Source organism: Primulina tabacum, chromosome 13 (assembly GCF_025594145.1).
Source record: "Primulina tabacum isolate GXHZ01 chromosome 13, ASM2559414v2, whole genome shotgun sequence".
NCBI classification, from domain to species: Eukaryota; Viridiplantae; Streptophyta; class Magnoliopsida; order Lamiales; family Gesneriaceae; genus Primulina; species Primulina tabacum.
In genome coordinates this window covers 31,520,179-31,545,468 of record NC_134562.1, presented here as the reverse complement: position 1 = coordinate 31,545,468, position 25,290 = coordinate 31,520,179, and the positions used below count along the sequence as shown (strand labels likewise).

The 25,290-nt window shown below is 34.5% G+C and overlaps 1 protein-coding gene across 1 annotated transcript; it reads right to left on the bottom strand.

The window, feature by feature from the left end:
- Nucleotides 1–1,615: 1,615 nt before the first annotated feature.
- LOC142522171 (systemin receptor SR160-like) lies at nt 1,616–5,727 on the bottom strand. The gene has a single exon (XM_075625322.1). The coding sequence runs from the start codon at nt 5,478–5,480 to the stop codon at nt 1,878–1,880; it is 3,603 nt and encodes a 1,200-aa protein (XP_075481437.1). The 5' UTR covers nt 5,481–5,727; the 3' UTR covers nt 1,616–1,877.
- Nucleotides 5,728–25,290: the final 19,563 nt, after the last annotated feature.

Genomic DNA, 25,290 nt, shown 5'->3' with positions numbered 1-25,290 from the left:
GGAATTTTCGGATCACAGAAACTTTAAAAATGTTTGCTTTTTATACTGCTTAATATTACTACAAAAAAAAATTAAATAATAATCGAAAAACATGGAGTAGAATTGAAAGAAGTTAAATTCTAAAGAAACAGGCAAAGTCAGCTTTGGTAGTAGAGCATTCCTTGCATCGTGGAACGCATAGTTTTCAAGCATGAATTCAGGTGCACATGCGCATGGAACATATACAAGCAAAAAAAGACACGCACAGACATAAAATAATTAAAAAAAATGTAATCTTTTGAGGACCACTCGCTGTTCTGAAAATAAGTAGAGTTGAGATAGAATATGTCAACTTGTATTGCACGACATGAGCATTCGAGGTGAGTCTGTACTACACCAGCTGTAGATCTTTCGACTTTTGTTTTGTGTAAAATGACCGGCCAATATGACAACTTATATTCTACGACATGGGCATTCGATGTGAGTCTGTACTACAACAAGAGTAGATCTCTCGATTTTTATTTTGTATAAGATAGCTGATCGTTTCATTTGAAAACAAAAAATGTAGGTTCCATCAAGATTTTTTTATTTTACAACGAGTTAATCAGCTGATCATCTTATACAAACACATCGAGAGTAAAATCCATTGTATAACATAGACTCATCTAGTATTAGGTATCTTCCTAGAAATAAAGAATTGATATTTTTCCTGCAAAACAATTGCTCCCTCATTTTCGAATATAAATCATTTTTTTCATGTGTCTCAAATATATAGTTCTCGTTTCCATATTTAGAATTATTTTATTTATTATTTTACTGATATACCATCATCATTAAATGTATTAACTATTTTTAATATTGTTTATTTTATTATAACATTCATTAAAGAAGAGTAAAATTGAAAACTTTATTATTCTTTGTGAAAACACACACAATATAAATATATGAGACGGAAGAAGTACAAGTAATGTTGCATCAGGCATTCCATCTTATATTTCCGAGTTTTGGTATTGAATGTCTTTCCATATATCATGAGATTTAGAAGTTCAAGCTATTGAAATTGAAAATTAATGATCGTGACTTCAAAAATTATTGACTAGTCAGATGTCACGTCACATCAATAATTAGACAAAATTAAAATAACTGATTATACATCGTTTTTCCCTTTCTTTCCTTATAATGCAATTCACCAGTCACAATCTTGTATTCCAAACTCGCACAATTAATACAAGGAAGACTCAGGCAAGAGGGGACTTCTTGCCATTATTGGAGCATGAAAGTGAACAGAAAGAAAAATCGAAAATTACACCCCAAAAATGACTCAAACATGAAAGTTGGCAAGCATGAAGATAAAGGGCCTACAGCTTGAAAAACAGTTCCCGAGTTCTTAATGAAGGATTTGATGTGTGTTACTTGTGTGCATGTGGTACAAGAGACATATTTTGACAATTATTTTTATTTTAATTTGTGGTGGGCATGTTGGAATGTGGGGAAGGGAAAAAAAAATAAAGAAATAAATATAAAGTTACTAAAAATTTCATCCACTTAGTCAATCAACATCATTGTTGGCTGAAAGATTCGACACCTTCAAAGGCTAAATGTTGATCAAAATGTTTTTGTTTTTCAGATAAAATCCATGGGAAAAAAAATAAAGACGACGAGAAAATTAAAACAAGGTAACAAACTCAAACTATATATGTACAACAATATTGTTACAAGCTAAAACAACCTTTGTTATTTTATGTATGATGATACCAAGATTTTCTTCCGAGGGACTAATACGACTAGCTGTAAATACAATAATTACTGGTACAATTTATCCCGGTTTGAAATGGAATTTCGATTGGGAAAATGGGATTCGAATGAATGATCAAGAACCGTAAGAATTCCTCTCAAGTTCACAAATTCTTGCTCAATTCATTGTCCTCCTTTATGCTCATTTCTACCCCTTCAACTGTAGTAAAGCCGCCTTCCTCAATGGCAATAATCGACGAAGCCGGATCAAGTCCTGATCCTGCCTGAATCTCTTTAAACATAGCCATGACTTGTATCATCGTGGGCCGTTTCCAAGGTCGATCATCTAAGCAGGCACATGCCACTTTCAAATGCTGCAACAGCTCGATTTCTAAGCTTGGATCTTCTTTCATTATTTGTGGGTCAAAAACGTCGCTTATTCTCGTTTTTGCATGCTGTTTCACCCATCCCACAAGATTGTTGTCACCAAAATCGGCTGAATCGGTAGGCTGCTTACCGGTAAGCAGCTCGAGTAAAACGACTCCATAGCTATAGACGTCTCCTTTTGTAGAACATCTAAAACTTTGGTAGTATTCAGGTGGGACATATCCCGGAGTTCCGGCTAACGTGCTAACACTCAAATGTGTGTCCATGGCACTCATGTGCCGTGCCATCCCAAAATCTGATACTCTAGCCTCCAAGTTTTCGTCTATCAAGACATTGCTAGATTTCATATCTCTATGAATTATATGCGGGATGCAATTGTGAAGAAAAGCCAATCCCCTGGCAGATCCAATAGCAATTTTTCGCCTTGAAGCCCAACTTAGCTTTATCCCTATTTTCTTTCTGTCGTGTAAAACATCTTCGAGACTTCCATACTTCATATACTCGTAAACCAAGAGTCGTTCTTCGCCAACCTTGCAATACCCAAGGAGTGGGACAAGGTTCCGATGCTTAACTTTTCCAATTGTTTCCATCTCGGCGGTGAATTCTTTATCGCCCTGTCCACTTACATGTATCAACTTTTTAATTGCCACAACATTTCCATCCTTCAACTGAGCTTTGTACACATCACCGAAACCACCACTCCCTACTAGGCAGTCATGATGGAAGCTATTTGTGGCTTCAAGAAGATCCGCGAAAGTGAGTTTCGCAAGAGGCTTTTCGAAAGTGGCAATGCTGATGCTCAACGCCTCACGGGCACTTAGCTTCCACACACTTTGTGCCGTTGCCGAGTTCGAGTGATTCTCCATATAGGCCTCGAGTGCTGCCTCCTTTTTCTTCCTCCTTTTTTTTGTTTCCACAGCCACGATAATCAAACCAAATAAGCAGAAGAGAGAGAATAACAACCCCATCGCCACACTACCTGCAAGGGATGCTTGCCTACGGTGAGATTTCGGATGCTGACCAGTGGCTGGGCCCAATGCCGACCCACAAGGTGGAAGAGGGTATCCACAAAGTCCTGAATTATTTGCAAATCTAGAATCAGGAAATGTGTCAAACGGTGCTGATTCAGGAATCGGTCCAGAGAGATTATTATTCGACAAATCAATCTCTCCAAGAAATGCGAGGCTCTCCAATGCCACGGGAATCGTTCCGTTCAACCTATTGTAAGACAAATCAAGAATAGCGAGACTCTTCAATCCCTGAAGCTCTTCAGGAATGGTGCCGGAAAGATCATTGTGTCCTAAATTTAGTATAAACAAGTAGAACATCGACCCAAGCTCCTTAGGTATGCTACCCTCCAATCTGTTGTAAGAAAGGTCGAAAAAAATCATCGAACCATTGTGGTTAAATGTTGGCTTAGTGATGCCTCGGTACACTCTGGTAAAGTTACAAGGATGCCTTGTTGAAATTCTGTCCAACTGTTCCTGCCGAATGCCCCCAAACTCAAGCAGATTCCCAGCTCCGTGACACTGCTTGCTTCCGTCGTTCTTTATATAAACATACCTTTTCCCGGTGAGCAATGCCACAGCAATATTGCCGGATTGCTTGAAAAGAGCAGGTGGAATGGTACCATTCAACAAATTCGTATTGAGATCCAACCAAATCAAGCTTCGACAATCACCCAACTCGGCAGGAATATTACCCGATAACAAATTGTTCCCAAGTTTGAGAATCGCTAGATTAGCCAAAAGGCCTAAAGAAGCTGGAATTTCCCCGGTCAATCGGTTATTAGACAAAGAAATCCAATTCAAATTAGTGCAATTGCTAAGAGAATCTGGAACCGGCCCTGTCAATTCATTGAAGTCGAGGATCAAGTTCTCCAAACTCTGCAAGTACATAAACTCCTGAGGGATCTCACCTTGCAGTTGGTTCAACCACAAGATAACATCCCTCAACTTCGACAAGGATCCGAGGCTAGGTGGGATTGACCCATTCAAATAATTTAAACTAAGATCAAGTGACTCCAACTGTGAACAGTTGCTCAGACTCTCGGGTACTGCGCCTGTGAACATGTTATTCTGAAGGTACAGCTCTTTCAAACTATTACTCGGATCTTGGCAAAGCCCAGAAGGGATCAAACCAGAAATGCTATTGGAGCTCACATCTAATGTCTCCAAATTTGCCCAATTTGAAAAAGAATCAGGCAACCCACCCACAAAATTATTGAAAGATAGAACCAAAGTCTTCAAATTTCTCAAATTCAAGAGGGTTCCAACAGGCAACTCGCCAGCGAAACTGTTGTTCGAGATATCGAGTAACTCCAAAAAAGAGCAGGTGCCGAGACTTTCAGGCACAGGATCTATAAGATAATTATAAGACAAATCCAACTCCACAAGCGTTGTACACAAATCAGATACGTATTTTGGAATAACACCATGAAATCCATTTTTTTGGAGGTAAAGATACTGTATACTCCCAATTGGCAGCATTGGAACATCTCCTGTGAGCTGGTTACTGGTGAGATTGAGGAAACTCAACTTCCCGCATGAAAAAAGCGAGTTTCCAATTTCACCGTGAAATTTATTAGAAGATAAGTCCAGGTGTTGCAGATTGGAGCATTTCCCAAACGAGGGAAAACCCGTGGAGAAATTGTTGAGGGAAAGATCCAAATGCATCAGATTGTTGATGTTTAACTCTGATAAACTCCCCCCCAATTTACTACCCTTTAAATACAGGCGCTGCAGCTCAGAAAACCCACCCGAAAAAAGCCAAGAGACCACGTTCGAACCGGAAATGCTGTTGAAAGAAACATCAAGAACTTGTAAAGACGACAACCCAGAGCTCCCGGAAACTTCTTTCAGAGGGGGGCCAATCGAATTCGTGGAAAGATTGAGAAAAACCAAACCAGAGCAAACCCCAAAGGCAGAGATATCAGTAATAGGACCTGAGACGGCGTTTCCAGCTAGATCTACGGAACTTAACACACTGCCGCAGGAGAATCTTGAAAGAGAGGATATTTGACCAAAGATGGCAGCTTTATTTAGCACAAGAGACTCCAATCCCGGCAAAGAAAGCAAGAAACTCCCAACTTTCAACAAGTCCGCGTCGAGAGTATAACCAGAGAGGTCAATAGAGGAAACTCTAAAGTTTTTACAGGAAACACCAGTGAAATTGCAAGGGGAGATATTAGGCTGCCAGCTGAGGAGTTGGTCGGGGTTCGGAATCGAGTTTTTGAATGAAATGAGCAGCTGGGAGTCTTTATTGACTCCATTTACGGCGGCGGAAGACAGCTGAGGAGATGACAAGGTAACGAAAAGGAAGAAGAAGATACAAAGGTGATAACAAAAAAAGAAAGATTCGTCACAGTGGCGTTGTTTCATGTTCAAAGATTGAATCTTGATGGGGTATTTTAGTTTTTATTTCTGGTTAGGAACTGAACTGGTCTTTCGTTTCTTTCATCGCAGAGAGAAAGAAGATGATGTGTATAAACAGAAATAGGAGAGCAGGTGAAAATGAAAGGAGTCAAAAAGGACTGTGTAAGGGACGTAGGATGGGTATTCAGCATCAAAGCCTCGTGCAAGGGATAGATGGCATCCCCGTTGGAGTAAATTACATGTTTGAATTCTCTCTTTTTAGACTTTGAAGCTTGGTTGTCTTAAATATTGCGTTCTAATAAGTTGGACAATTCCTAAAAATTCTATCAAATTTTTTTGATCCAAAAGTTTTTTTCTCAAAAAAAAAAATATTATTATGTGAAATAACTGAGTGATTTTTTTTATCATTATTTGATCATATATTGCATATTTTAATCTATGATTTCTTGAAAACTTTTAATTTTTTTATTTTCTAAATATAATTTTAATATTTGAACTCAGTTACTACCTTCTGATCGAGTCACCTCTTCGTGTTGTGTGACATTATTCTATACTATATTTGAAGTATTTTTCCCCTTGTGATGTAGTAAAATGTTAACATTTGAATCTTCAATATATATGTCAACTTGCATAAAAATATAAAAGATCGATTAGAACAGGAGAGCCACAATTCATATGTGGGATCCTAATGTCAATTACATGTTTCACATTTGTACTTTAAATTACTGAAGCCTCCTTCATTTTTTGTTTTAAAAAAAATGATTTTCTGAAAGGACTAACTTTCTTCTTTTTACTTTCAATTCTACATTAAGGACAATGATTTAACTTGCCTTTTCACAAATTTTTTTAAGTGTATTAAATTATTCCAATTTAAAATATATAGCTTTATTGAATTTAAATATATTTTTTTAAAAAAAGTCAAATTTAGACTCGGAACTCCATCAAGATGAATTACGAAATTGAAATAAAGTTGTATAGAACTTTATGAGTTAATTATATATGACGCATGAGGATAGTAAGGTACATCAAACATTGGAATTTCTAAATATAATGTATAATTATGATGCCATTAATGAGAAATAAATGAAAACAAATATTAAAAAATTAGTAATAATATATCAGGAAATCACTCTTAAAAGCGCGAAAAGCTTGGATTTAACGCAATTTTATTTCAAATAATAAATATTTGATAATATAAATTAAAAAAAAAAACCTCGAAGACATAGTTTGAAGTTATACATAATTAATCCTTTGATAATTTATGTTATTATATCTTATGTTTACTTTGTTATTGAATATAAATTACAATATTATCATTAATAAATAATATTATCTATATTTTTTTAATTACTAAAAAAAAAATTATAATTTATCGTATTATCTCAAATTTAATCAATCAAATCAAACAAATTATTATTTATCAATCAAATCAAATATTATATCATAATATTTTTTATTTATTTATTTTATTATAGTAGATTATTTACCTCAATATTATTATCGTATCTTTAATTTCAAAATGTGCCTAAAATTCATTGAAATATAGCATGCCACGAGACATTCCTATCTTTGGGATTGATAGGCAATACTCGACCGAATGACGATGGGCAAAAAATTTCCTCCACATAATTTATAAATTTGAGACTTATATTTTTTATAACTTAAAATTTTATATATCTATGTTTTATTGAATATATTGGTCAACATGATATATTTAAAAGTATAATAAAAATTAAATATATATTTTTTCACGTTTAATATCACACTAAATCTGTTTTACCTTGTAACGCTTAAAATTTGATCGTCACGCTTCGCATGCTTAGTGCATTTTTACATTGTACATGATATGATTATTGGATTATCCATTAATTATACAAATTCCACGTAATAGATAAGAATGAAGCTATGTTTTATGTTGCTCGTTGGTAAAGTTAAAACTATGTATCTCCCTATCTTAGTCCACGGGCAATCACTATCGTTCGATGTATATTGAGTAAATCATCAACTAATATTGTAAGGCCTGAGAATTTGATTACCGTAATCGGAAATGATTTGGATATATTTACCGTAATCTGAGATTAATCTGGGATGATTTCTTGATTAATTAAAGTGATTATAGACGGAACGGAGTGGACTGGAAAAGACGAGAATAGACGCGAAACACATGTGCGAGGGTGTGCCTTCGCGCACATGCGTGGCGTGTAAGCGCGCACATGCGTGGCGTGTAAGCGCGCATGTCCAGAACCTTGGGCGCATATGCGCCGAGATGGGCGCGCATATGCGCGAGTGGGTGTGTGCACGAGAGAGTAAGTCTCGCGCATATGCGCAACGATGGGGCGCGCATATGCGCGAGCACTAGAGTAGCAATGTCCGAATTGTAATCCGACTTCAGTACTGAGTTCCTATCAACGCAGGCTACAACTGGACGTAAGTTTTGTTACGTTTAGACATGATATGAAATTATGATGTTGTCAGAATTGAATAAGAATCATATATGGTGTTTCTGATACAGTGGACATCGTATAATTGAAGTAAGATTAAAGAACAGACTGGTTATGTAATTATTATGAATTTTAGAGTCGATTTGATTGAAAATCGATATCAGATTTATATCATCGTTGAGATTATGATTTCTACCGATATTAATTATGAGTTCTGGTATTATATCTATGATGTTGGAATTGACGGGGTTACGGAGACTGTACTGTTATGCCGTCGAAACATCTGTGGGTTGATATTGATCAGATTCAATAGTGACTTCGATTATATCGTGATGTCGTCGATATGGATTAGATTGTGTCTTGATTCGATATTGATCAGATTATGTTTTGATTTGAGTATTAATCAGAACATGTTTTGAACTGAGTCATGTACTGATATTGTATCTATTCGATTTCATTATCAGATTGGGTATGGACAGTGTAATGCCCTAGATTGTATGTGGATAAAATGAAAAGATGAAGTGTTGCTTGAAGAAAGGGACCGCACCCGCGCCTAGAGAAGCACCGCACCCGCGGTGCATGGACAAAAGTTAGTCATTTTTACAGTAGGGTCACCGCACCCGCGGTCCAAGAAAGAGTGCACCCGCGGTTGATGGACAGAGAGTTGGAAATTATTTACAGAAATGACACCGCACCCGCGGTTCAAATGTAACCGCACCCGCGTTGATTTCACCGCACCCGCGATCTTATATGTAGCGCACCCGCGGTCGTCGATTTTGGAAAATGAATGGGTTGCCGAAGCTTAAGCGCACCCGCGGTCTAGACGGAGCGCACCCGCGGTGCCCTGTGCGAGAAAGCCACCCTTAATTCTTAGGAAGACACATGGCATATATATATATACACTTGGGCTGAGTCATTCTTTCTTCAGACTCGCTGGAGAGAATCGAGAGCCATTCCATAAGAAGTGAAAGGGTTCTTTCATTTAGACTTAAAGTTGTGCAAAATATACTCATCCAAACTTCAATACAAGCATAGATTTGTGTTCCTTGTATCAAGAGCTATCTAAGGATGTAAGTTTGGTTAAATTTCAGCATGATTTAGATTCCATATGTTGAAAGAATTATAATATGATAGTTATATCGTGTTCTTGACATATTGAGCATAGTATATATACAACCGGATCGAAGAACGGACGTTATATGCTATTGTAACTATTTTTCAGCATGTTTAGAGTTAACTTGTGCAGATTTTGAGTACTATCATATACTTATGATGATGATTATGAGTTGAGACATATGAATTATTGATATATGTGGGAGTTGAGATGACCGGTATCGCAAGATCACGCCGTTATGCCGTTGAAATGTACCGAGATTGAATATTGATCCGTATGTGTACTGAATTGAGTTAGAGATTGATAGAATGCATCTTGAATATGTCGTTTCAGATTGATATTGACAGATTCGACAACGAGACTTCGACTGCTACGAACGACAAGAATGTATAATTCATGTTTTGTTTGAGGAAGACACAACTCAAATGAGATTTAATTTGAGTTTCACAACCAAATCACATACTAGAATTGTTGTTTATCTTTTGATATGAATTTGATTTGTTTATAGATTTATATTCAAATCTCTTGATAGGAAACTATCTTGTTTATAGATTTATATTCAAGCCTTTGAGATAGGAGAGTCATTGGCAGACTTGCCAAACTAGATGTTCGGTGGTATCGACGCTTCGGATCAGATTCACTCCGATTGTAGACATTCGATACAGACATGACCGAAGTCTAGGAATAAGACGTACAGTTACCCCGATTGGGAGGGTAGGTGACAGACAGTGACGTCTTATTCACACCGGGATCCCTAGAGTAGAGTCGAGTCGAGTCAAGACATGATTTGATTTGAATTGCATGTTTATATAGATTGGTTTCACAGACTATGGAGCCCATTATTATTGCTTTGATTCATGATTTATGATGATGTATCAGCATGTATACATGTTTTATACTGGGATTTGTTCTCACCGGAGTTTCCGGCTGTTGTTATGTCTGTATGTGTGCATAACAACAGGTGGGGCAGGATCAGGGTCGCGAGATGAGAGATGGACATAGCGTGGTGATCACGGGCGTAGCAGATGAACTAGTAGTTGTACTTTTGATATGGACTGTATTTAATTACTGGTTTGTAGAATATGAATAAAACGAGGCATGTATATTATGTTTGTTGTAATGAAATGAATATAGAATTATCTTGTGCTTGAGTTATAAACATTTGATTTAATGTTAAAAGCAAAATTTTGACCCGTATTTTTGAACAAGGATCCGATTAATCCCGAAAAGAATTGAGTTAGAGCCCGGGTCCCCACAGACAGAGTTGACTTCAATATTTCGTCTTCATCGGACCGAGAAGATAAAGGTATATATTAATGTTGAGTTGGGATTGCACAACTCGAATGAGGTTTGGCTCGAGTTTCCCTAAATCACATACTCTACCTTATTGTATTGATTTGATTGATATACTTGTTTTCTTGATTGATAGATAGCAAGTATTAGATGAGTATCTTGGGACAGAAGTGCCTGATAGTGGTGGGATCGCCACGGGCACATTGCACGATGTCACAAGATAGTGTATTGGCGAGAGTGCCAAAGTCTGTCACCGGATGATTGGCAATCGATGTGGATAGAAATGTGGTTTCTTCTATTACTGGTGATCGGTACTGTATCGATGTGGATAGAATGTAACTCTTCTATTACTGATGATCGATATCATATCGATGTGGATAGAATTGGAGTTTCTTCTATTACTGGTGATCGATACTATATCGATGTGGATAGAATCAGAGCTTCTTCTATTACTGGTGATCGATACCCTATCGACGTGGATGGAACTGGAGTCTTTTCTATTACTGTTGGTCGATATGGGAATGCTAACTTCTGGAAACCGGGATCCCTAGACTAGGATTGAGTCTAGTCTAAAATGTGGAGTCAGGAGTCTAATTGACAGTTTATATTGATTTATGTTGATTATGTTCCTGAGTGTGGTACATATCGATTTATGTTCCTGATGATGGTACATGTTTAGAATATGATTTATTCTTGATATGGATTTATATTCTGATTTGAATACATGTTAGATATATCTGTTATATGCTTTTATATTATTTTTATGATTGCATGTATACATGATTTATACTGAGAATATAATTCTCACCGGAGTTATCCGGCTGTTGTCTTGTTTGTATGTGTGCATGACAACAGGTGGGATATGATTAGGGTCAAGAAGAGAACGAGGCTGGACTAGATAGCGTGGAGATCCGGGCTTCGAAGCAACTTAGGATTCAGCACTGATATATAGTTGAACCTAGTTGAATTCTTGTAGATAATACAAGATTTGTATAATTATGTTTAATATGTAATTTGAATTGAATTACATTACGTTTCCGCTTTGTATTTTAAAAAAAAAAATTAGACCCTGTTTATTATAATTGTTTGAATTATTCCTAAAGACGATTAAGGAATTAGTTAGCGTCCGGGTCCCCACAACAGGTGGGAAGAGCATTAGGTTCCAGAACAGTAGGTTCTCGAACTGTAGGTTCTTGAGATTGAGATAGAAGAGAGTGAACGGGGTAGATTGAGTTTTCTTTCCTGCATGTGATTGCTAGCATGTGACTTATTATAATGTTGACTTACATTGTGTATGCTAGCATGATATTATGTTTACTGCTTTTAAATACATGTTACCTGAATACCTGAGTTGATTTGGTAATATGTCTGATTTGAAAATGAATCAGAACCAATTCTTGATCAGAAGGTAAGCTGATCAGTAAGGAACTGAGATTGATTTATCTCATGTGGTACTAACTCTTGTGGTAATCTGATATCCCTCCAAGAAGAATTCGAGAATTGGGTAGTACTTCGATTGATCAGATGGATGAGACAGAAACTTTGATGGAAACACAGATGAAGAAGTTTCAGTCGTTTCAACCGCCGATTCTGAAGGGTAATGAGACACCAGTGGAGTGTGAGAATTGGTTAGATGATATAGAGATACTGTTTGATTCACTTGATTATCCAAATGAACAGAGAATTAAACTGGTGCCCAATCAGTTACACGAGGTCGCTAGGAGTTGGTGTATTACAACCAAAAGAGTATTAGAACAGCGGGGTACGGTGATTACGTGGGAAGTCTTTAAAGCTGAATTTTATCGAAGATTCTTCTCAGGATCGTACCGAGAGGACAAGAGAGCAGAGTTTGAGAATTTGAAACAGGGCCAACTGAATATTGAAGAATATGTTGCTAAATTCTCTACTCTACTGCGTTTTGTTCCTCAGATAGCTGGGAATGATAAAGCTGTAACGGAGCAGTTCATCAAAGGATTGAATTCAGAGATAGTTGCATTGATAAATATGCAGCGACCTTACCATTTTGCTGATACTTTGAATAAAGCAAAAAAAGCTGAGGCGAGTCTGATTAGACAACAAGAAAGGTTGTGTGCAATGCAACCCCAGAAACAACAATTCCCTCTCCGATTGGATTGTGGCAGTACGAGTGGGAAGCAAGATTTGTTGAAAGCTCGAAAGAAACAGTTCAAGAAGTTAGGAAGTGGTTCATCTAGCTCCAGTGGCTCTAGCCCGAGTTATACTGGAGTTTGTTGCAGGATTTGCGGAGGGAGACATCCCATGGAGCAGTGGCATGGAGTGACTGGTAGGTGCGATATCTGTAAACAGCAGGGACACTTTGCTAGAGTCTGTCCACAGAGAGGTTCCCGAAGATTTCAGGGAGCAGAATCATCTGGTGGTAATGATCGAGGAACGGACCCAAGACACATGTGATGATACAGTGGCAGGTAATAATCTTTTATGATTATGTTGCATATGTATTGATATATACTAATGCATTCCCTACGATTATCTTTGACTGAGTTGTATTGATATATGTTGTACCTGCTGGGTCTGTATTACTGTAGTATTGATCCTTGTACCTTTTGGGGAAAGGAATTGATATCAGTGAATTCTGTGATATATTGTGTACTGCAGTAAAAAGAGAATGAGATTGAATTAGATTGTATTGTACTTGTGTTATCTGATTCTGACTACATTATTGATATTAATGTGCTAACAAGTACAAAACTATTAGAGATTCTTGCCAGGAGATGGTAAGATTCGGACCTGAAATGGCCGATGAACGAATGATATACGGTAATGATTCTCGATTTTGAATTCCTTGATATCCGTGTTATGGATGATTCGATGAATATCGAAAAGAATGGAGTAATTCCTTATGTATTCAGTTGATTACTGAAGTTGAGCCTATCTGGAAATGCTTTGTCAGTAGCAGGAGAGTTGCTATAGTCGTTCCAGATGAAATTCCGGGTTTGTCTTATATCAGGGAGAGCGACTTCAGCCTTGATTTGATATCAGGTATGGATTTCATTTTAGACTTCTGTACAGAATGATATTGATTGAGTTGAAAAAACTGAAATGTCAGTTAGAAGATTTACTGCCTGAGAGTTCGAGTTACATCTGATTATGTGTTCCTCTGGGAAATACTTCAGTTCTGTATATGGGTTGATAAATCCTGTGTTCCGAAGTGTTCTGATGATCTTATGCTCATTTTATCTATGATATTTTGATATATTCGCAGCGTATGATTGATTGAATCGAACAGTTGAAATTTGGATTGAATATTCTGGGAACTGAGATTGTTGTATACAGAATTGTTCGGCTATGAATCCAGATTGCAATAGATTGCATTCAGAGTCTGTGATATCTGAAGATAGTATACTGATTGATTGTAGCACAATTGAGACAGTGATCAGTGGCTGAAAACGACATTAAAAATGGCAGAATTTCAGAACATTCAAGCCGGCTCAGAGCTGATGTTGAAAATTACAGCAATTCCGAAGTTTGATCAGATTGTTCAGAACTTGATTTCAATAGTCAGAACAGTGTATCAATTAAAATACCAGGTAGGTAATGCTTTATTTTATATAATTAGCTAATTTGTTTGTGCCGGATATTTCGAATTTGAAATGACTAGGTATTGTCAGAGGCACACAGTAGTAGATTCAGTATTATTCTGGTAACATGAATGTGTGATAATTCGAACGGACAGTTCTGATGTAAACAAACGAAATCAGTTATGTCAGAATTTGTATTGAAATGTATAAATCGCTGACAGATGAATACAAAAAGATTGAAACCAGACGATTGGTTATACAGATTATCGATTCCTGAATAGAAATAGGAGTACAATTCTATGGATCTGGTGATAGATTTACCGAAATCGTGCCAAAAATGTACCAGGAGGTGGTTATGATTGAACGATTGTTCAAATCTGCATATATATATTGTACAGGATGACATACAGATATGACTAGATTACTGAGAGGTACGTCAAAAAAAAAAAGAGGTCAGACTGTATTGAATGCCAGAGTGGAGTATATCATACCGTGATTTTTGGTTGATTTTATACTTTTGGCAGAATGTATAGCATGATTTTTTTTATCTATGGTTTATAGATTGACAGATAGTCGGAACGAACTATCTAGATACTGGAGGATATCCAGGAACTGTAGTGCTGGATTTTAGCACTATTGACCTGATGTCTTGTCACTTTATGAATTATTGTATAGTGATAGCTATCAAACGAGTATTGAGATAGCCACAGATAAGACATTGTACAGTGAGTACTGCAGATTTCCGCTGAATGGGAATGATATTACGGTGATATCTGAGATTGAATTTGATAAAAGCAGAAATCTTTATAAAGAAAATGAAGCTGATTCAGAAAAGAATGAACACCAGCTTCGAATGAACCGATTTGATATGCCGACGTCGGATGGTGACGATTGGTATTTAAAGCCAAAGATTGAGTAAATCCTTGACTGGCATAAACAGATTTGATAACAGCTGATGATATGGATTTGGTATGAGCTGTTGATTGGTATATACGGATGTTGTATAGCTAGTATTTGCAAGTAATTTTATCAGAATGGTTTGATAGAATGAATTTGCTGAAGTAACCTCTATTATACATTCTTCTTTATCTGATTTGATTGCCTGTGATTTCGAGGACGAAATCATATCTTAGAGGGGGAGAAATGTAAGGCCCGAGAATTTGATTACCGTAATCGGAAATGATTTGGATATATTTACCGTAATCTGAGATTAATCTGGGATGATTTCTTGACTAATTAAAGTGATTATAGACGGAACGGAGTGGATTGGGAAAGACGAGAATAGACGCGAAACACATGTGAGAGGGTGTGCCTTCGCGCACATGCGCGGCGTGTAAGCGCGCACATGCGCGGAATGTCCAGAACCTTGGGCGCATATGCGCCGAGATGGGCGCGCATATGTGCGAGTGGGTGTGTGCACGAGACAATAAGTCTCGCGCATATGCGCGACGATGGGGTGCGCATATGCGCGAGCACTACAGTAGCAATTTCCGGATAAAGCTTCCGGCGCATATGCGCGGATGTTGGGTGCGCATATGCGCGAGGCATGCAAAACGTAAGATTGCCACTTGGTGTGTATGATCGACGTGTATATATATATATATATACACATGTCTTCTTAAATTTCAGAAAGAGGAAACCGAAGGAAAATCGATTTTGGTGCTCCAAGTTACAATCGTTCAAAATCCGTCTGTACGAATTGTAATCCGACTTCAGTACTTAGTTCCTATCAACGAAGGCTACAACTTGACGTAAGTTTTGTTACGTTTAGACATGATATAAAATTATGATGTTGTCAGAATTGAATAGGAATCATATATGGTGTTTCTGATACAGTGGACATCGTATAATTGAAGTCAGATTAAAAAACAGACTGGTTATGTAATTATTATGAATTTTAGAGTCGATTTGATTGAGAATCGATATCAGATTTATATCATCGTTGAGATTATGATTTCTACAGATATTAATTATGAGTTCTGGTATTATATCTATGATGTTGGAATTGACGGGGTTACGGAGACTGTACTGTTATGCCGTCGAAACATCTGTGGGTTGATATTGATCAGATTCAGTAGTGACTTCGATTATATCGTGATGTCGTCGATATGGATTAGATTGTGTCTTGATTCGATATTGATCAGATTATGTTTTGATTTGAGTATTAATCAGAACAGGTTTTGAACTGAGTCATGTACTGATATTGTATCTATTCGATTGTCATTATCAGATTGGGTATGGACAGAGTTGACTTCAATACTTCGTCTTCATCGGACCGAGAAGATAAAGGTATAAATTAATGTTGAGTTGGGATTGCACAACTCGAATGAGGTTTGGCTCGAGTTTCCCTAAATCACATACTTTACCTTATTGTATTGATTTGATTGATATACTTGTTTTCTTGATTGATAGATAGCAGGTATTAGATGAGTATCTTGGGACAGAAGTGCCTGATAGTGGTGGGATCGCCACGGGCACATTGCACGATGTCACAAGATAGTGTATTGGCGATAGTGTCAAAGTCTGTCACCGGATGATTGGCAATCGATGTGGATAGAAATGTGGCTTCTTCTATTACTGGTGATCGGTACTGTATCGATGTGGATAGAATGTAACTCTTCTATTACTGATGATCGATATCATATCGATGTGGATAGAATTGGAGTTTCTTCTATTACTGGTGATCGATACTATATCGATGTGGATATAATCAGAGCTTCTTCTATTACTGGTGATCGATATCCTATCGACGTGGATGAAACTGGAGTCTTTTCTATTACTGTTGGTCGATATGGGAATGCTAACTTCTGGAAACCGGGATCCCTAGACTAGGATTGAGTCTAGTCTAAAATGTGGAGTCAGGAGTCTAATTGACAGTTTATATTGATTTATGTTGATTATGTTCCTGAGTGTGGTACATATCGATTTATATTCCTGATGATGGTACATGTTTAGAATATGATTTATTCTTGATATGGATTTATATTCTGATTTGAATACATGTTAGATATATCTGTTATATGCTTTTATATTGTTTTTATGATTGCATGTATACATGATTTATACTGAGAATATAATTCTCACCGGAGTTATCCGGCTGTTGTCTTGTTTGTATGTGTGCATGACAACAGGTGGGATAGGATTAGGGTCAAGAAGAGAACGAGGCTGGACCAGATAGCGTGGAGATCCGGCTTCGAAGCAACTTAGGATTCAGCACTGATATATAGTTGAACCTAGTTGAATTCTTGTAGATAATACAAGATTTGTATAATTATGTTTAATATGTAATTTGAATTGAATTACATTACGTTTCCGCTTTGTATTTTAAAAAAAAAAATTAGACCCTGTTTATTATAATTGTTTGAATTATTCCTAAAGACGATTAAGAAATTAATTAGCGTCCGGGTCCCCACAAATATAATAATATGTAAATTATGTTTGTCAGATAAATCAAATCGAGCAAAAATATACATTGTTTACTAGACATGGAATTAAAAAATTTACAGAGTTTAAACAAGGAGATGGGCAAGAGTGGACACAGCTGTTATCTCACATGGCGTGTGACATGAACTTCTTCTCTCTACGCATCTATTGACTTCCATCTTTTTCCTTCTCTGTGCGCCATTTTTCTTGAAATTCTCAAGTTCTTAATTTAGAACAGATTTTTGTGTTCGAACAGGCGGAGTAGTCTTGTTTTAATACGATTTACATCTCGTTCTAAATTGGAGGTATTGAGGTCAGTTGTCAGCATTTTAAATATATTTTTGAATCTCATTTCGATTTTGAATATTATATGTAACGTCACATATAGTTAAATAATATTAGATATGCATGTATTATTTAATATTTTATCAGTCAGATTTAAAAATCCTGACTGTGCCATTGTACATGAAGCTCATGACTAAGTATTTGGGGAAATTTTCCTTAGTAATAATATTATGTAATAATTCGAAGAGGCTAAGTAACTAACTCAAATAGCAAATTAATCAGATTAGTAAGTAATTATAATAATTAGTTTCAATCTATTGATAAGGAAAAAACATCAAATTTAACAATGATATATATATATATATATATATATATATATATATATATGGATTGTGAATATTGTAAATAGTAAATAATATTAGATATGCAGGTATTCGCGTTGAGGAAATATGTGAGTGTTTGATAATCATCAGAAGTTCGATTCCACGTATCAATATTTTATCGAGCGAACAATATTTGTCTATTTCTGTTTACCCGACAAGAGTTTTTTTGCAAATTATTATTTTAGCCCGAGATTTACTCGATAAATATCAAAGAAGAGCTGTTGTGCGTTCTATCATAATTAAAATAAATAAATTTTTATTATTTTAAGTACACATAGAGATAGGGTGGAGGTGGAGGCGATGGGGTTTACAAGTTGTTTGTCTGTGTAGGTCTGCGTCCGTGTGATTAAGGAATGGATCCATCATTGTCTCTTATTAATGGTCCAGATTCCTTTCACTTTATTTAATTAATTGTCTTCATTCTTTCTCATCCTAAATTTAATTTAAAGCAATTAAGATTATGTATACCTATGTATTCTAAGTATCGATTTTACATATCTATAAACGTAAGACGCGTTAACAAATTTATAATTATTAAGGATAATAATATTTTTGACAAAAAAATTTGTGTTTATACATTCAATGACTTTTCATCAAGGTGTCTATTTATTTTAATCACAAAAATTATTATGAGAATGTCTAGAATAATTTTGTGAGACGTACTCTGACCCGACCTCATATATAAAAATGTTATTTTATATCAAAAATAGTAAGTTTTGGTGTCACAGATATTTATTTGTGAGACATGTCAATCATAAAAGGTAAAAATTTGTGTGAGACGGTCTCACGGGTCGTATTTTGTGAGATGGGTCTTTTAGTTGGGTCATCAATGAAAAAGTATTACTTTTATGCTAAGAGTATTACTTTTTATTGTGAATATCGGTAGGGTTGACATGTCTCACATTTAAATATTCGTGAGACAGTCTCACAAGATACCTACTAATCGTACAAATATTAATAATAAATAATATTTTTTATAAAAATAATAATAATTTTTATTAATAACATAAATAAGATATTTGTCACATAAATTGATTGTTAGATAATCTCAGATACTGAGGACATCTTTTTTCTCCAACAGAGCTGCGCTATTTTCAGAGCTCTTTATTTTTAAAAAAAAATTTGGTTTTTATTTATTATAAATATTTATATTAAATATAATAAATATTATTTAAAAAATAATATAATATTATTATATTATTTTAATAATTAGATATCTAAACATAAAAATTAAAATAAATCAAATAGATGACTTGAAAAATGTCTACATTCGATTCAAAAAATAAAATAAATTTAAATAAATCAAATAAAAAAATATTGTTCGAATATAATTTTTTAGAGTAAGATTTGAAATATATGAGTTGGAGATAAATATTTTATTTGGTGTAAAAATTAAACTGTTTTAAAATAGAGTTTTGGGATGAAAATGACACGAAATAGTTACTTTTACCGCGTGGAATTGGAATGGGAATCTAGGCGTGATGACACGCGCCATAAATTCGGCAGTGGCCAATGGTAATAGTATTATGTGGTACGTACCAAATAATGCAGGGTTAGCACTGTTAAGTAATGGCCCCACGATTAGTCAATTGAGAGCATGGACGGTCAGGATTGGACAGTGAATGCTATCAACAACTTTGCATGTGTCCAAAACACTATCCCTTCAGTAAATCTAATCTAACCACACTATCTACATTACCAAAAATGATTTGGTTATTTTTTTTTTAATCAAACGAGTTTTTTTTGCTCTCTTTTGAAATTGGGTATTCTTATAATCGAGTCTTAAATCCAAATCTCATTTTCAATTTGATACTTTAGTGTTAAAATAGACTACATCGCTCCAGTTATCATACGATAAACCTTCGTACTAACACCATAACATGCAAATATGTTAATCAAGTAAATCATATTTGACAAACTCTGTAAGACGAATTCATTCGATAAAATGCTGATAGAGATAATCGAACCGTTAGACCACTTCTCATATACCATTCATTGTTGCTAATGAATAAGGTGTATGATGGATTTCCGATAATCTACATCGAATGAATGCCGGAAATTCTTTATGTCAATTTTTTTAAGGATCGTATTCAACTTTCAAAACTTGACTTAGTTTTGGACTTTTCGGGGGCATCTATTTTAGATTTATTTGGATGCCAATTTAGTGAAAAAAAAAAAGATATAATATAATGAAATACTAAAAAAAAACAAAAAATACAGTTAGTGGTGTTATAGATTACAAACGTGGGGGGTAATATGGTAAATGTGGTACACGGAAGCGTGACGTGAAGTTGTGTAATTGTTCTGTTAGAAACAGTTTTTATCGGCTTGTGGTCTTTTATAGATGGAAAACGTGGTGGGGATATTATCGTAATTTCACGTGCGCCTTTTGTCGGGATGCGAAAAGACCTCGCACGTGTGACCTCCTCCGTCTGTCACTTTCTTATAAAGCCATTTCTCTAGTGTTTACTACTACCACATCACCTCTGTGAATTTTGTCGTTCTGATTTTTCAAATTTTTAATTCAATTCGTTTTAAAAGTCATTAATTTATATAAAAAAAATGTGTTCGGTTTGCTTAATTCAAAGATTCTGTTTAATTTTAAGCCAATTTATTGAAAGTGCTTTATTTTTTCCTCTTATCAAACATGTAGATATAATTTTTAATATAATGATAAGCAGATGGTATCTCAGGAGTGTCTGAGTTGACGAAATAAATGAACGCTTAACCGATTATAAAAAATTCAATCATGGCACCCAACTCGCGTCTAACCTTTGAGCAATGTCACGTCCCATAACAATATCCCATGTGAGAATTTTGTCTTTTTTGAAGTATTGTAAACAGTAACAGATCATTAAAAACTATTAAAAATTTTATTAACAGAAGCGAATAGTACAAAACACTAATAAAGTAGTTTTACAAAAAAAAAAAAAAAAAAAACTAAAATTGAAGGTAAAAAAATGATAGCGATTTATTAGAAAATATTACTTACAAACTGACTCATAGACCAAATGACTAAATATTCTTTCCAATGGACTTATTCAAAACAACAACGGATGGTCATTCACTGACATTTTCTTCCTTATCCAATTCCGAGATACCTGGATCTGGAAACTACGATAGATAGGAAAATAAAAATTAAGTTTTCAAGAACTTAGTGAGAATTCAATAATGGTACATGTGATATTAAATTTCACATAATAGTATACAACATAATATGTTCAAAACAGTTTATTTGACTAACGTGTTTCGTATAAAGTTTTTATACATCTATACCAAAAGAATAACATTGGATAATTCTATGCTCATAAAATTTTTAGTGTTCATATATCATGATATCACCATACCACACAAATTTGTTATGGCTGGACAAAAAATTGGAGGTATCATCAAATTCTACAAAAGGACTCAAACTTTTATGAACTTCTCAAATCTGAATTCCTTTTTGAGTAATGATTGTGCACTGAAAATATTGGAAGGTATCGAGTCTTTACTTTATTTATGCAATCGTATTTCTTAAATAAAATTCACTCTTTTGTGATGATTACATATATATATGTACATATACGGGGAAAACAATGCAATGACATTGAATGGTCCTATCGTTGTTATTATTTATTTATTTTTATTTGTACTCTTTCGAAGATAACAATATTTTTTAAGCTGAGGAAGAACGTCTATAAATTACTACATTTCCGGACAGTAAAAAAAGTTAGAATAAATATAGACTAAGCTTTCATATTGATAAAACCATGTTATAATTTACATCATCTCAAATCGAAAAAAATAAAAGTTTTTCGGGGTTAGAATTATTCATATTAATTAAAAATTTTGTTGAAATTGTAATTAAATACAAGAATTATCTGCTAAAAAAAAAAAAGAAAAATGAATGATTTAAGAACACCACACATGCACAAGCATGAACGTAATACTTCATTTTAATGAGCTTATAGAGGTGGGGTGGGAGGGTGGAGGCCCATTGTCTTTGTGATTAGCTGATAAAAATATTATAATCGTAAATATTTTTTGATATTTTTCACGATTAATTTAGTGAGACGAATATTTAACTCGACTCAACTCATGAAAAAATATTATTTTCTATCTAAAAATATTAATTTTCATGATAAGTATAATCAGATAACCCGTATCATAAATATAACTACGTGAAAGTGTTTCACAATAGAAGTATTTTATTATAATTGATATATCCACATTTTAGGGGATGTGTTGGGAGATGATGGACAAACTCATAATAATGAATTATTAACGATAAGATTATTAAACAAACAATCACTATTAAATAGATAGACTTAATTTGTGGGCCTTTTTGTTTCTTGAAATTATAATAATAATAATTATTATTAAAAATAAAAAAACACATAAATCTTATGAAATTTGTTGAATCTACTTGTTATTATTATTATTAGAGCATGTCTCTTGTGAGACGGTCTTACGAATCTTTATATGTGAGACATGTCAATCCTACCGATATTCACAATAAAAAGTAACTACTTTTTCATGGATGACCCAAATAAGATATCCGTCTCACAAAATACGACCCGGAGACTGTCTCACACCAGTTTTTGCCTTATTTATACTATTATATTAAGTTTGAGATACATAGAATAACTAACTTTGATGTAATGGTCTGTTTTAATAATTATATATATTAATAAAATGTTAAAATTTTAATGCAAGTTATATGTAGTTCAGCAGGATAGAGTCATTATTTCTTGGGATTTAGGTCATATTTTCAATTCTTGCTGATGTCAATTTTTAATTCTTTTATTTTTCAATTAATTTTTTAATTATACATCAAAATCACATTGTAGTCCATCACTATTTATTATAATTATATTTTGATCCTCATTTAAATATAAATCAAATGAATTATAAAAAAATATTATACAAGTACGCAACACGTGCGTCGATACACTAGTTTATAATAAAAAATCTTGCATCAGATAGAAATTTCATGGATATCAATAAATCATGTGAAATTTGTTGAATTTATTATTAGATTGAGAACTCAATTATTTATATATAGCATAAAATGTATTATATTGGTGAATTATATATATTGTTGATGCATGTGCGTCAACATATTGTCATTTCTTCAATAAATTCATAATGCAAGCTAGCTCTCTGCCTTCTTCTTTCTATCTAATCCTCATTGTTTTTTTAAATTTCGCATTGGCTGGAGTCGGCCCAAGACAGACAATTTTCTCATAAATTACCCAAAAACAAGACACGTATGATAACTAACTTTAATGAAACCGTTTTTATATTTAATTTTTTATAATATCATAATTAAATCAAATTTCTTGAAACAAAATATGTACAATAATACATAGTCATGTCCAACGTGTGTGTAGACACACACACAGACTAGACACACACACACACATATATATATATGATGGGGCGGAGCTACTTAGCTCTTAACCCGAGCTTAGCCTGGGTGGCCCAATTTTTTTAAAAAAAATTTATATGTAAATTTTTTATAATTTTGAAATAATATGATATTAGTCCGGATAGATCAATTTCAAATATTAAAATATTTTAGAGTTTAAAATTCTAGCCCGAGCGGAGCCATATTTCTGGCTCCGCCCCTGATAGTACATACACACATTAATTAACTATTTAAAACTAAAGTTAATTTGGACTTGCCATCGTGTGGACTTTAAAGCATTCCTAATGCGATATTAACAATGACACCTGCGCCTTAGCTCTCACTTAGTCGGTCGAATATGCAATAAATTTAAAAATTCCATTTAATGAAAGCAAGTTGAATATAAATTTGACAAGCCAACAAATGTATAGATGAGGTGCATGCACATGCACATGCACACACACAGAGATATATATATATATATTGTGTAGGGTAATAACATCAATTTATTTTATTTTATCTTTTTGGTACATGAGACAAGACATGACTGCACATATAGATAGATATATGAGACTTAAATTACATTACAACTGGATTACCAAACTTTGATTTGATTTGCTTTCTTATTGAGTTATAGTAAATTTGTAACATCTCATGTTCAACGACTGTCCTCATTGTACCAAGATGAGCCTTTCCAACGTGCTTATGTTCTCACTCACACGCACCCTAGGAAACTTAGCAATGGGTCATCCATTCCAAAATTACCCCAATTCAATCACGTTTGATTTTGGAGTTCTTATGCGATGAACTACCGAAAAAAAGATGTACCTTCTTGATATGAGTAGTTCATATCAAATCTTTTAAGCCATCCTCAATTGCACAATCTCATACCTGAACAGTTTTGGAATCCCTCTCTATCCGGTGTAAGATCGATTCATTCATGTTTCCTTCGTCAAGAAGCCTGCCAAGAGATGCTCATTGTCCGTGCAACCTCATGGCACCCGCGATCACCCTCAGCCCTCTTCGACCCCAGGCCTCACAAAATTAGCACAAAGATTATATAGTCATTGCAATCACACACACACACACATGGATTTCTTGTTCACAAGCAATGTTAAACATGGTGTACATGTGTTTTTGGCCCTCCCCCGAGATGGTGACAGTACCAATGGAACACGAATATGATGAAGACAAGAATGGTCTTCATATGGCCTAGCACTTGGTACGAAACGGCTGTGGATCTGCACGCCGATGCAAGATTAATTGGCTTACAATTGTTCCAATGGAACACCACATTAATTATGTAAGACATCTCCAAAAGCAAACTCAACATTTATAAATTGTTTAACATAAATCTGTATTGTGATATTACACAACACAAATTCACCATAACACATTAATTATATCAATCATCATCGGTCATTCTTGAGTAAGGTGTTTTTTAAATGTCATTGCGATTTAGCATCGTAAGTTGGTCTTTTGGTTTTAGTAATGTAATTTGTTAAAGTTTAGTTTTTATGCAGTAACTTAATTTATTTTTTTGGGTTATTTTTTTGTCTGAAACTACTAAATACATCGAATATGATTTATTTGACATCAATTTTACCATACGCGACACATGTAGATAAAATAAAGCTCATATTACTCAAATTAAAATTAATGTGATAAAAAATGAAAAAAATAAAGCAATATTCCAATACTTCAAAATTGGAGAGAAAAGTTTGTTGTTTATAATATTTTTGTTTATTTATATTTTAATTTTGTAATATAACATGTACTTTTGTCATATATGTCACATATAATAGAACCAGTGCCAAATAAACCATATTCAATGATTTAGTGGTTTCAGACAAAAAAAAAAAAAAAAGACCAAAACAAAAACAATCTTAGTTAATGTACGCAAACCAAATTTTGATAAATTACATGAA

Coding starts and splice junctions, on each gene's coding strand:
- LOC142522171 (XM_075625322.1), bottom strand. CDS start 5,480: ATGAAACAACGCCACTGTGACGAATCTTTCTTTTTTTGTTATCACCTT.